The sequence below is a fragment of the Pterocles gutturalis genome, unplaced genomic scaffold (assembly GCF_000699245.1).
Source record: "Pterocles gutturalis isolate BGI_N339 unplaced genomic scaffold, ASM69924v1 scaffold49554, whole genome shotgun sequence".
Taxonomy (NCBI): domain Eukaryota; kingdom Metazoa; phylum Chordata; class Aves; order Pterocliformes; family Pteroclidae; genus Pterocles; species Pterocles gutturalis.
The window spans coordinates 1-12,321 of NW_010132542.1; the positions used below are offsets into that span (position 1 = coordinate 1).

Below are 12,321 nucleotides of genomic sequence, written 5' to 3' on the forward strand. Positions count from 1 at the left end.
ATAATACTTATTACTTCAGCCTAATTATCGGGAATAAGATGCCCCAGAATGTCATTATCCTGGAAATTCCTTATCCGACCCTCGAGGCCATGTGTCTGGTACAAGAAGTTCCCTGGGCTGAAAATCAAGGTACCTGCTGGGGAGGATGAGCCTCCCGTTTTTTTCTACCCCTCAATGGCTTGCTTGCAACACTCAATCACCTCCTTTGCAAAAGGCAGGAACAAAAGCAGGGAACTCACAATTAATTACCCCAAAAACTCTCCCCGCAGGGCAGATGCCAGCCCCAGACCTTCACTATCGCTCTAAGTGCTCACGCACGCAACCTTGAAGATTTTTGTCTTTCCTGTGCATCCTTTATTCCATGCAGTGAAAATTTACGCCTCAGCCAAAAGTTTTCCATGTACCTCCTTCTCCAAATCCCGGCTTAAGGTACGTAGAGAAATGTTTCTCCCCCAGGGCTCACTAAAACCACGCTCACGGCATTGCGAGCAGCCTCGGCAGCCAGGCAGCAAAAGCCAGAGTCAGTTTGGAAAGTCTTAGCCTCGACTTTATCATTTGCAGATTTTCTTAAAGGTATTTTTCAGTTAATTATCCCACATTAGCAAACATCTCGCCTAGCCTGGTCTGCTTCTGTGCTAAGAATAAGCAGGAAAAGGGATTAGAAGTGTTGTTAGGAGAGCCTGAGATGTTAAAGCGCTAAATAGATACAGCTGGAAACAGCTTTTCCTTCTAAAGAAATTAAATACCACCTCCACAGAGCTTTCTCCTGCTGCTGCAGTAATGTGACATTTGATAAAGTCTGAGCCACTCACCAAGCCCTGACCCTTCTTAAACTCTTCGGAAATATTTTGTGTTGAAAGCAACTCTTCTCATCCATCGCCCTTTCATCCTTTTTCACGTGGCAGGACGAGTTTCTGATGATCAGATTATACAGAATTACTTGCACCGATAAAGTTAACATCTCGCTGTGGGAACTGCTGGTTTAAGGGGTGTCAGCTGTTTGAAATTTGCTAAAGAAAAGTTTTTGATAAAGCTATAACAAATGGATTTTTTTTTTTTATAAGAACTCACAAAATACATTTTGCCTTTTATTTTTGGGAGCATTGCTGGCAGGTGTAGTGCATTGCTGCACTTTTCTTCTTTCTTAAAGGTTCCCCCCAAGTACAGATGTTTCATTAGGAGGAAAAACTCCTGGAAAATATGCTGAGAAGGGACCAGCCGAGGCTGCAGCCTCACACCTCTGTGTTGCTCCGGGTGCCACTGGAGCAGCCAGAGTGGGAAAACGGGAGCTGGGGAGCTCCAGAGCAAATTCTGAGCAGACAGGGTGTTTGTAGGGCAGCTCCCTTCCAGGAAAGGGCTGTACACGAACTGAACCTTCAATCCACGACGGGAAATCCCCAAGCTACAATTCCCCCTGCATTTTTGGGGGCCACGAAGACAAACCCTGGCTGCTGCGCGGTGCCTGGAGCAAAGGCTGGTTCGTGCTGTTGAACTCTGTGAGGTTCTCGTCCTGCCTGGGTCAGACCAACACCTTCTGATTTAGAACATCACTGTTCATGGCTGAAGTCCCAAACTCGCAATCAGGGATCATGAAATCAAAGAAGCAGCAGAAGTAAGCAGCTGGGACGGCTTTGCATTCGCCTGCTGAGCGTGCTGGGCTAGAACAACACCTGTAAAAGCATCACCACAATTACCTCCTGCATCAGCTGCACCACACGTAAAATGTTGTGGGACAAACAATGATTTTAGTTGACTTGAGGCGAGCGACTTAAGTGGGTGAAAAAATTTTCTTCCCTGTATTACAGAAGCTCATTCTGTTTCATTTATACAGACACTGAGAACAGGCTTGTCACCTTCATTATTGCTTCGGGTTCATTTTCCTGTATTCTTCTCCTTATTGCAATGTTAAAGCTCCAAACAACGCCGTGAGTGTTTCTAGAGAAACGAGTTCTTTTAACTGGATTGTATTCGAGTGTCGTGACTCCATTGAATATTAAGTGGCTTTTCTAAACCAAGAATTCTCTGCAAGTCACTCTCCTGCAAATTCAAGCTTACACCAATCGATGGAAAATACAACCACAACTTCACATAACCACCACCAAATGTCATCAAGCAAAAATAGTCTTTATTCAAATTTCATGGAAACAGGAATCACTGTACTTTGCAAGACAGGGAAAAATAAAATAAAAAAATTTAATATAAAACAAGGATATCGTCACAATACCAGAATATGGAACTATACTTCTTTTCCCTATGGATTACTGCAAGTACCTATTTCTTTTTTTCTTCCTCCTTTTGACTGTGCTATTCACAACTTTGTAAGTCCAAAAATATGAAACAAAAGTAGTAGGAAACTTAAGACTTAGCACTTCCACTACATGGCATACATCGAAGGGCATCGATTCAAGGGCAAAGACTGCTGAAGCCGTCATACCTACCTATCAGTCATCACGGCAACCTCATCAACCCACCAAGGCGTAGAGCTCCTTCTCTGCGAGGCTCTTGCTGGAAAACAGGGCAATTTGGGCGCTCTGGGACGAGTTCTATTTAAAGAGAACCTTTCTCTCTAGGGTAGAAAATGAGCTGCACAGCCTTGCACCAGAGAGCCGGGCAGGGAGGGAGCTCTGTGGTTAACAGTGACAGACGTACCATCAGGGTTCTTAAAAATATACAGCATCGACGTGTTTTCTACTTCAATCACTTGCGCTACAACTACTAAACACGTACAAAAGACTTCTCCGACTGTTCCAAGTGGGGTTGCAGCAAGGTTAGGATCTGGAGCGAGACCTTGACCGCGATCGGGAGTGTGACCTAGAGGCAGACCTAGATCTAGACTTGGACCGGGACCTAGGCTTGGAAACAGATTTAGACCTGGAACGAGAATCTGATTTAACGTTTGGTTTGGATTTGGAAATTGACCTAGACCTGGAGCGAGATGCCCGATGTGCGGCTGCATCCTCACCCTCACTTTTTGCCTCCTTTTTGTCAGATTCTGATTTTAGATGCTCCTTCTCTTTGGAGGCTGACCTGGACCGCTCATGGCTGTCCTTCCTTTTCTTCTTGCTACTTGGTTTGCTGTCTCGCTTGCTGCGCCTCTTGCTTTTCTCACTCTTGCTGCGGCTCCTGCTTCTACTGCTGTCATCCCTGCTTCTCTTCCTACTTTTCCTTTTATCCTTACTGTGGCTCCTGCTCCTACTCTCATCCCTGCTCTTGCTCCTGCTCCTGGCCTTGCTAATGCTCTTCTCCCTGTCTTTGCTCCTACTCTTCTCCTTGCTCCTACTCCTCACGCTCTCCCTCGCCTCTCCCCTGTCCTTACTCCCACTCCTGCTCCTACTCTTCTCCTTGCTGCGGCTCCTGCTCTTTGCTTTCTCGTCACTGTTATGGAGAGTGCCCTCAGATTTATCTTTACTTTTGTTTCGGGATTTCTCTGCACTCCTGCTGCGGCTCCTACTTTTATCCTCTTTACTTGGAGTCCTGCTTTTCTCTTTTTGGCCTCTGCTACGGCTCTTGCTGCGACTACGGCTCTTGCTTCTGGAACGGGACACAGACCTGCAAGTACAAAGGCAACAGACGGCTCTGCTTCAGTGCAGCTTGGATTTAACTAGGAGTTAAATATTGTGCATAATACAGCAGGGAAATGAAAACCAAAGTGTTCCTACTGCACATTTAGGATGATGCTTCTCATTTAAGCGGGCAGCCCCCATTTTTTCCCACCACAAAGACATACCTGGATCTTGATCTACTCTTGGAGCGACTAGTACTGGCACTGCGGCTCCTGCTCTTATGCGAATGTCTGCTTCGAGAGCGAGACCTGGAACAAAAGCAATCAGCTTAAGACATGCCCACGGAGAGCTTCTGATCCCCTGGTCCCCTGTGGGTAAAACCCCAGAGTACTACAGTACCTTTGAAGCAGCTGAACAGTGAGAGCATTACACTAAAGCTACAATCAGAGTCCCCTTCTCCCCACCGCACATCCCCTGCTGCCACGGCTGGCAGAGAGCAGGGTTGCTAATCTGGCAGAAAACATGCAACCTGGAAGCGAGAATCACTTTCTCAATCAAGTCAGTTTAATGCCGTGAGACACTCGGATGAAGCTTTGACTTCAGGCTTTGATCTCATAACCAAGCTGTTCTAGGAACAGTAGGAGTTTGCCTGAGTTTTCTTGTGACAAGTTCTACCCCAGAATGGAAAGGGGAAAGGACTCAGTGTGGTGTGCTGAAGCAGTTCTCTCGATCATACAACGAAAGCAGCAAATCCCTAAGAAAGGGGGACTGGGTAAGGGTGGGCAAGCTGAGAGAGAACTGTTCATCCCGGTGCTTATAGAACACAATGTTCAGAGCCCAAGCGTTAAAAGCACCTTCTGTTCACGCTGTGCACAGCTCCACCTGTCACGCAGCCTCTCCTGCAAGACGCTGAGGTCCACGGACCTGGTGGATTTGGGAAAGAGCAGCAGCGTGCGCTCCGGCGTGTGGCTGGCAGAGACACACATTCGCCAAGGAAAACACTGCTGGACAGAGGCCTCATTTCCCTTGGCTACTTCCAGGTAGCTATTAACTTCTCAAAAACTAGATTTATTGTGAACTCTGAACACTTTCAGGGTGTTTAGGAACCTGCTGTATATTCATGGAATTGCAGCTGGATTCAGCCTGAGCTACGTTCTGCAGAGACATACCTCGAATGGCTTCGGCTTCTGGAGTAAGAGCGGCGCCGTCTCGATCCAGGTCTGTCTTCCACTAATCTAATCTTTCTGCCATTTACTTCTGTCCCGTCCAGCTTTTCAAGGGCTCTTTTCATGTCAGAATAGGATTTGAACTCAATCACACCTTCATTTTTCCTTCCTTTGTGTGCATCTGCATATGTCACCTCCCCTGCCTGACGCATATAATCCTGGAGGAAGAGGACAGAATAACCATTGCCTCGAATCCAGAGCCAGGCTTCCAGGCTGACCCTGTTCATTTCTGCAACAATGCTCGCTCAACCTCTTCTACTCGCACGAATGTCAGCGAGGGTTTGAACCAACCAGCATTTGCAGCGCTAACGTCATGGTTTCTGAGCAAGCCAAATACCACACTGTGATTTCAGTTTGTGTGATTAGAACCAAGGTGGTGTCGATAGTTTTGAGCCAAACAATAATTTAAGGTCCTCTCATCTCAAGTCTAGTATCAAATACGTGCTGAACTATTATAAATTTCAAATTACAAAAGCAATTAAAGAAATAAACCGCTTTCTAAATCCTGTTTTTAAAGGCAACTTGGGAAAGGTGATAAACTTCAAGGTTGAATATGAAGAGGCAAGAGGACCTCCCTTCAGCCTCCACCTAGGTAACAGATTCTGCTGGAAGAAACCCCCACACAAGGAAAAGCTCAATTTGTTTTCCTGCTTCATGCTTCCTGGCTTCTCTGTTTCAATATCTAAACATGTCTGACGATCAGGGAAGGCTTTTCTGCCCTGCTCTGAGCGAGCCATCAGCCAGGGCCAGCTTTCAGCCGCTGCGGATTTTGGCTGCAATGGAAACGGGGCCCAGAACTCCGGTTTGTTCTGTTTTCAACCCAGCTACTCCCATCTTAAGTACACTGAAACCAAAGGTACTGGAAAAAAGCAAAGCATCCAGCAGAGGATTAATCATGCCATGCTCTACTTACAATTTTTAATACCAGAAGCAAAGACAAGCTATTGACGGTGTGAAGCATTAACAACAAAAGACATTTGAAGAATCTCAGTACGTACCTGAGCTAGTGTTACACACTCAATTACAGACCAGTTTCTACTACGTCAAAGTTTGTTTAGAGCAAATTTTACACATCCTTAAAAGAGAACCATAAAAGAAAGCGTTCCTGTAAGAACAAGCGTTTTGAACCGTTGCTGCTAAGGTTGATAAGGAAACACCATCTTTTTGTACCTACGACTGAAATTCTGCTGCCTGTCCTGCCCCCCATCCAGGACTCAGATAATCACAAATCAATGCTCAATGCTTCACCTCCAGTGCTCGGAGGTACCGTGGGCTACACAGGGTTACCCAACGCTTCCACTGCCGAGAATCACCTTCCACTCCTTGGGATCTTGAAAAAATTTTAGCTCTTGGCAGAGGTTTTGCATGACTGCTCATTCTGGAAGCATCCTTTCCCCAAAACTCTCTTTAAAATAGCTGTACATGGGGTGGAAATTCTTAGGAGACCGTGACAGAACAATGTTATAATTTCCAAACAGCTCTAGCACCTTAAACATTGACAAGTAAAACCCAAAGTGACAAGGGCAAACTCCATCTCTAGTGAATCCTACTGCTGGCATGATGAAAGTCTGTTTTGAGAGGGCGTAAAGATAAGATAAAACACATCTGTACGTGATGCTGGGTTTGCATTAAGGACACAAGTTATTCTCTCAGTGACACCAAGTCTACAGGTGCAACTCCCAATGTCGCATTAATGATTTCATATACGCAAAATTGACTTAACGTATGTATTATTTCCAAAATTTACTTGTACGCATATGAGCACACAAACTGATTAACAAGTTGGAGTCAAGAACACCGGTGTATAGCATTTTTCCTTGTGGAAACGGAAGCTAACGTTTTTACCCTTTATGCTCTTGAACAGAGAGAGGGTAAGGAAAGCAGCCCCATACCTTAAGATCTTGCCAACTGCAGCGGCTTGACAAATTTTCCACAATCAATCTGTATTCTGTACGGGTCGGAGGACCGTACTTATCTCTTCCGCTTCTTCTATAACCATATCCACCTTTAGGAGGTGACAAGCAGACAGCAGTACTTCAACTAGGGCAATGGAGCGCTCGCTCTACATCCCAGACGAAAATTGTTCTGCCCCGTAAGATCGCAAAGCCATTAAAAACTCCCCCACCCATTAGTCTAAATTCAATCCCCCTTGTATAAAATGTTGCAAAGATCCAAAGCATTAAAAAAAAAAAATTACTACAAGCACATAAATAAAGCAATGCACATAATTATGATTACGCTACAATTATCATGCAATTAAAGTTATTTTTAAAACAGTTTGAAAGAAGAAACTGAATTAAGCCAGTTGACTAATGTTACTTACATTGCTTAAAGGTTTTCTGAATATTTGACCATGAATAAAGCTTTTCAGGCACCTATTTCAGATTAATCTCATCTGTCTCTAACCCTTGGGGTCCTCACCACCCAGGTCTAATGGGACAAGGTTGCGGTCGTCACATGGCTTCCTTTTTTGGTCAGCCAAGGGCCACAAAGGTCAGAGCCACTCATGGAAAGGTAACCCCGGGTCAGCAAATGGAACGGGCAGTCATCTTAGCCTCAAAGGACTCTTTTAATTAAAACATTGAGGTCTTTGTTAAAGCTATGTTCAACAGCACATTGCAAATACACCATTCAAATAGTTAAAACGAAATGATAATAATAAAAATGGTACAAGAAATTGTGTTTATTAATTTATCAATTAAAATAGTTTAATACAACAAACAAGTTAATAAATATTCAGATCAACAGTTACATTTACAGTTACAGAACACTATTCACAACTTCATATAATATTCTTTTAAAATTACTTTTATAAAAAAAAAAAAGAGCAAAAAATGTTTTATTTAAAATAAGTCATGGATACAAATGCATGGTAGTGCTTACTGCGTCCAGAACCGTAACTGCTGTCACGCCGGGGGCCTCTGGCATGCTCAACGATCACTCGCTCCCCACACAGATCTTTACCGTTGAGCTCATAAACAGCATCATCTGCATCGCGCAGATCATCAAACTCAACAAAGCCATACCTGGAGAGAGGGAGGGAAAAAAGAATCACTCGGAAAGAACTGAACCGGAGGTGTCTTGCTCAAAACCCATTTGTGTCCCACAGCACGTTTCCGCAGAGCCCAAAGAGCGTTCCTCTCCGCGTGCCGAGCTTGAGATGAACAATGGTCGTGACCATCTTGAAGGCCACCTAAGGGTTTATGGCCAAGAGCACTACCCCCACAAATCCACTAAATGTGGTTCTATGTTGCACCATATTCAATAAATTAAAAAAAATATTTAAAATTCACTCAACAGCACCAAGGCTGAAGTTTCCTTTGACAGATGTTGTAGTCTATATGTTCCCTGGATTAGGATTGTTCCTGATTTTTGAAGATTCCTGGGTTCATTCCTGGTTCTAGAAGGAAGCCACCTTCATTCCTACACTTCAAGTGGAAATAATCATTCATCTCTGTACACACAAGTGGTCCGCACACTCTGCACGAAGGTCCAACAAGAAATAAAATACAAAGGCGGGTTAGGAAAAGGGATTTTGTTTTCATCAGACTCCTTTTATTCTTGACTGTGGACAGAACTGATGGTTTGGGTAAGAAAAGCAACATGCTCACGCAACAGGACAGATCTTCCAGCTGCTGAGATATCTGCAGCTTCCCACGTACTGCTCAGAAAGTGTCTGATGCCCACTATATTTCCAGTATATTCCAGCACTTAAGAGAGCGCGGTGAGTCCAAGCCTTGGTAAGGGACTTGAGAAAATGCAGCAACAGGAAGCGGGAACAAATTCCCTGGGGAAACCACGAGTCCAGCTGCAGCCAAGAGGCCTTGCAAGGGCAGCATGGGGCGCGCGTCTGGAGAAGAACAAAGTTTTGTGTTTGAAAACATCTGCTGCACCAGCCCTGCTCAAGGCTTGGAAGTCACGGGCAGATCAAGCACAAGAAGAAGGATATCAAACTGAAATAAAATATATAATGCTTAATTTCAGCATTCAAGCGAACATTTTTGGCATCAGTTTCCTATTGCCAAAAGTGAGCACAAAGAAAGACAAAAGCTTGCAGACCACTGCTTGCCTGGCAAGTCAAAGCCAGCGTTTTCGGTTTTATCTGCAGGGGTGGCACAGCCAGCCATCAGAGCCACCGCCCGGCTGCTGCCAGCGCCCAGTCCCTGTTGGCTGAAGATCCCAAAAGACCAACCGAAGGGTTTTTAAATAATTTCTTACAGCTGGTGCTCAGGCACAAGCCGGTGACTTGCTTATGGTTGCAGAGCAAACTCACAGCAGCACTGAAGCAAAACTGGAGCCTGACAATTTCTAACCTGACAAGAGTTAAACACCTACTTAAAACCCAACATTGTGCAGATGCCCATTATCCCAACGGGCCAGAGGAAAAGGACGAAAAGCAGCAGAGTGCTGTTTATCGGAGTGCAGAGTATACCTGCAGTTGAAATCACTTCTCTTTCATTTACCTGCCAAGACCAGATCCAGGCTCCAGAGCTCCCCAGGCAAGAGCTGAGGATGCTCAGCCCTGTGCACGACCCGGAGCCTCTTTTCAGCAGCAACCTCTCCAACAGCCGTAGCCAAACACACAATCCTGAACTCTGGTCTTAGCAAGCCAAGGAGGGGAAGTTTTTGCGAGTGCTGGTGTTCTAAATAATCCAAAAAACAAACCCCTGATACAATAACACTGACCTCCTCTTTTAGGTCATTGACTTTTTAACCTTTCTCACCACCTGCCCCAAGGGTGTGTGATGGTACCTGTATCAATGAAATATTTAAGAATAACTCCAAACACCACAAATAACATATCTGCCTTCTCATGCAAGTGCTGTAGTTTCATGGAAGAAACAAGTGTGATTGATTGATAACAACTGAAACAATCACAGCCATTATCGAACCATTCAAACTGGAAATTTCTTCCCTTCAATTCCAAAAATAGAGCAAGCAAGCCCAACTGTTTAAAGGAAATCTCACCCTGCAAGCAATCACTTACAAGGTGAAGTGCCTGGTATGCACAAGCACTTTCAAGACCATAAATGCACAGAGCTAGAACAATGGAAGAATATCTGAATCTGATCAGAACACAGGATTGAACTTGTTCTTCCCAGAAGCGCACCCAAAAGTTGCCTGGGGGGCACTTGCTCACCCGTGCGGCACACCAGCCAAATCCAGCACCGCCAGCAGTTCTTTAAGCCAAACAAGCTCATACAAACCTGGAGATCACTTGCATTTAAAGAACACTAAAAATCACAGGCCACATCACTTGTAAATGCAAGTAATGCCGATCCAGCTGTTAAATATGTATAATATTGCACTGTATCATCTGAGAACATGAATTGAGAAGCTTCGGAAGCACAGTTTTACACCCCAGAAAGCCACAACTGCTGACACGGCCTTAACTACAGCAATCTGAACCTGCAGTTAGAGGAGAGCAGCGCAAGTAAATCTGCTCTTTGATGTCTACTATTACTACTTCATCTGTGGCATAAAACTACTCACTAAAAATGTCAATGCCATTTACTTCAGCTAATGTGAAGCTACACCATTTTCTCTTCATGAAGCTTTTAGCTTTGAACCGTGTTCCTCGATCCATCAGAGCAGTTACACCCCTCTGTCTTGCAGATATTTTATGAGGATGAAGGCGTGAATTCTCAAAAGCTGGTCAGGGTGATGCTGGGCAGAGAAGTACACAGGTAGAACTATTTTTTAAGCTAGTGAGATGGCAAGTTGGTTTCCTCATCAATGAAAGCTTGCAGCTCTTAGAGTTACTACAGCTAGGTTTTGGCATATATTTAGAAAATTAAAAAGCAGGCTGAAAAGTCCGAGTTTCTGGACACTTAGTACATACACTCCTGCCACACACAGCTCCAGTTGTCAGCGCAGTTCTGGGTAGGAAAAAAGAATATGAAAACTATAAGAGTATACTTAGAATTGCAACTTGGAACGGAGACTCCTACAGAAACTGGATTTTTATTTTCCCCATCCTTCTCCCAGGTAAACATTGCTTTAAGCTTTTGAATTGCAAGCTTAAATTACAATTAGCAGCAAGTGAGACCCAGCTAAGCTTTTAGGACTCAGCTGTATCACATTGCAGTTTCATCCTCTCGCTCAAGCACTTCAGCTTAACAGCTCAAATACCGACCGGCTAATCTTCTCTGGCTGAGCAGCGACAACAGCCCACAAATTTCCAGAAGAAACGGAAAGAATCTCTCAAGTCAAACACGGTGCAGTAATTTTTAATCACTTGCTAACCGCTGCTAAAAATAATTCATGGAGAAAGGATCAGAGGGCGAACAAAGCACACCGCAGAGTACCCCAGCAAAAGCGCAGCGCCAGGCGATCCCAAGTAGAGAGACACAAAATCTGATAGCTTAAATCAAATTTTTAGTCAAACTGAATTTAAATACAAGCCAACAGCAGCCTGTTGAAAGAACTCCAGAATAGACAACTAAAAAAGGAATTAAACTGTTGAGTTAATCCCAGAAATACCGACTGAGCTCTACCTAACCCACAGCTGAAGCAACCCTCTAGAGAAGCAGCAAACAGCAAGGTGAAGGACAATTCCATGACGTTACCTCAACTTTCCTGTCCTCCTTCCGTTAGCTGCAACTTTTGAAGCTTGGGTGCATGTCTCCCCCAAGTGAAGTTAGGAAAATGACTTTCGCTCTGGAATAAAGCGTATCACACACAAAGCACCTGAATTTTAGACACAGGCAGGCTGTGCCCTCCTGCCTTCTGTACCTTGTACTTGCCACAAGTTTGGGCTGCTCAAGCGCACCCACCCCAGCTCTTCATGATTAGATGGTTTCTAAATGCTGAGTGGGGATCGTAGGGCTGGTCCTTGGTCAATGTTTTTGCAATAAAGTCAGAAGACAAGTCTGTTAGCCATGGACCTTGGGAGCACTGCCTCTGCCAAGAAAGGTCAGGGGGTTTTCCAACATCTATGAAACAGAAATATTTAATTTGGAGGCTTTAAACAGCAACAGGCAAACTCACACCTGCCCCAAAAAACCACTTTGAAGGATACACAGTTGGACTGGAGAACAGAGTGCTCAAATATTTCAGGTACGAGCAATTTTCAACATCACCTGAAGCTGTGTTGGGGAAAACACTGATGCTTGCACACTTGTTTATTTTAATAACGGCCTTTATTCATCTTATAAACCTGTTGTATATCCACCTACCACCACAACCACTGTTTAAACTTAATGAGACTTTTTTTTTTTTAATGCTCAAGGACTAACTTTTACTAGAGATTCGTCATCTCAACCTCTAAAGCAAAAATAATTATTGGCTCTCCTAGCTAATAATAGTAATAAAAAAAATCCAAATTCCACTCAAGTCTTCCAAAGCAAGACTTCAAGTTGGGTTTCTTGTGAAAAGCAAAGATGCCAACACTCATGAGACTTTAAGCACTGGGGAAAAAACCCACAAAAAAATTTGTTTTCTCTTGGAAAATCCTCACTTGAATTGATCCAAACCCTCTGGGTGCAGCGAGGGGTCAGTGGCTGGAACCTCACACAGGTGAGGGGACACAGGGCTCAGGGGGGTGTTGGGGGGCAGGACACCCCCCTGGCTGGGGTGCCAGCACCCTGGGG

At 44.5% G+C, this 12,321-nt stretch overlaps 1 protein-coding gene across 1 annotated transcript; it reads right to left on the reverse strand.

The window, feature by feature from the left end:
- Nucleotides 1–2,103: 2,103 nt before the first annotated feature.
- On the reverse strand, nt 2,104–7,794 carry SRSF4 (serine/arginine-rich splicing factor 4; the record flags this gene model as incomplete). Its single annotated transcript, XM_010080914.1, has 5 exons — nt 2,104–3,549; nt 3,728–3,811; nt 4,673–4,887; nt 6,622–6,734; nt 7,613–7,794. Coding segments are annotated over 5 exons (1,375 nt in total), but the record flags the coding sequence as incomplete, so codon positions are not given.
- Nucleotides 7,795–12,321: the final 4,527 nt, after the last annotated feature.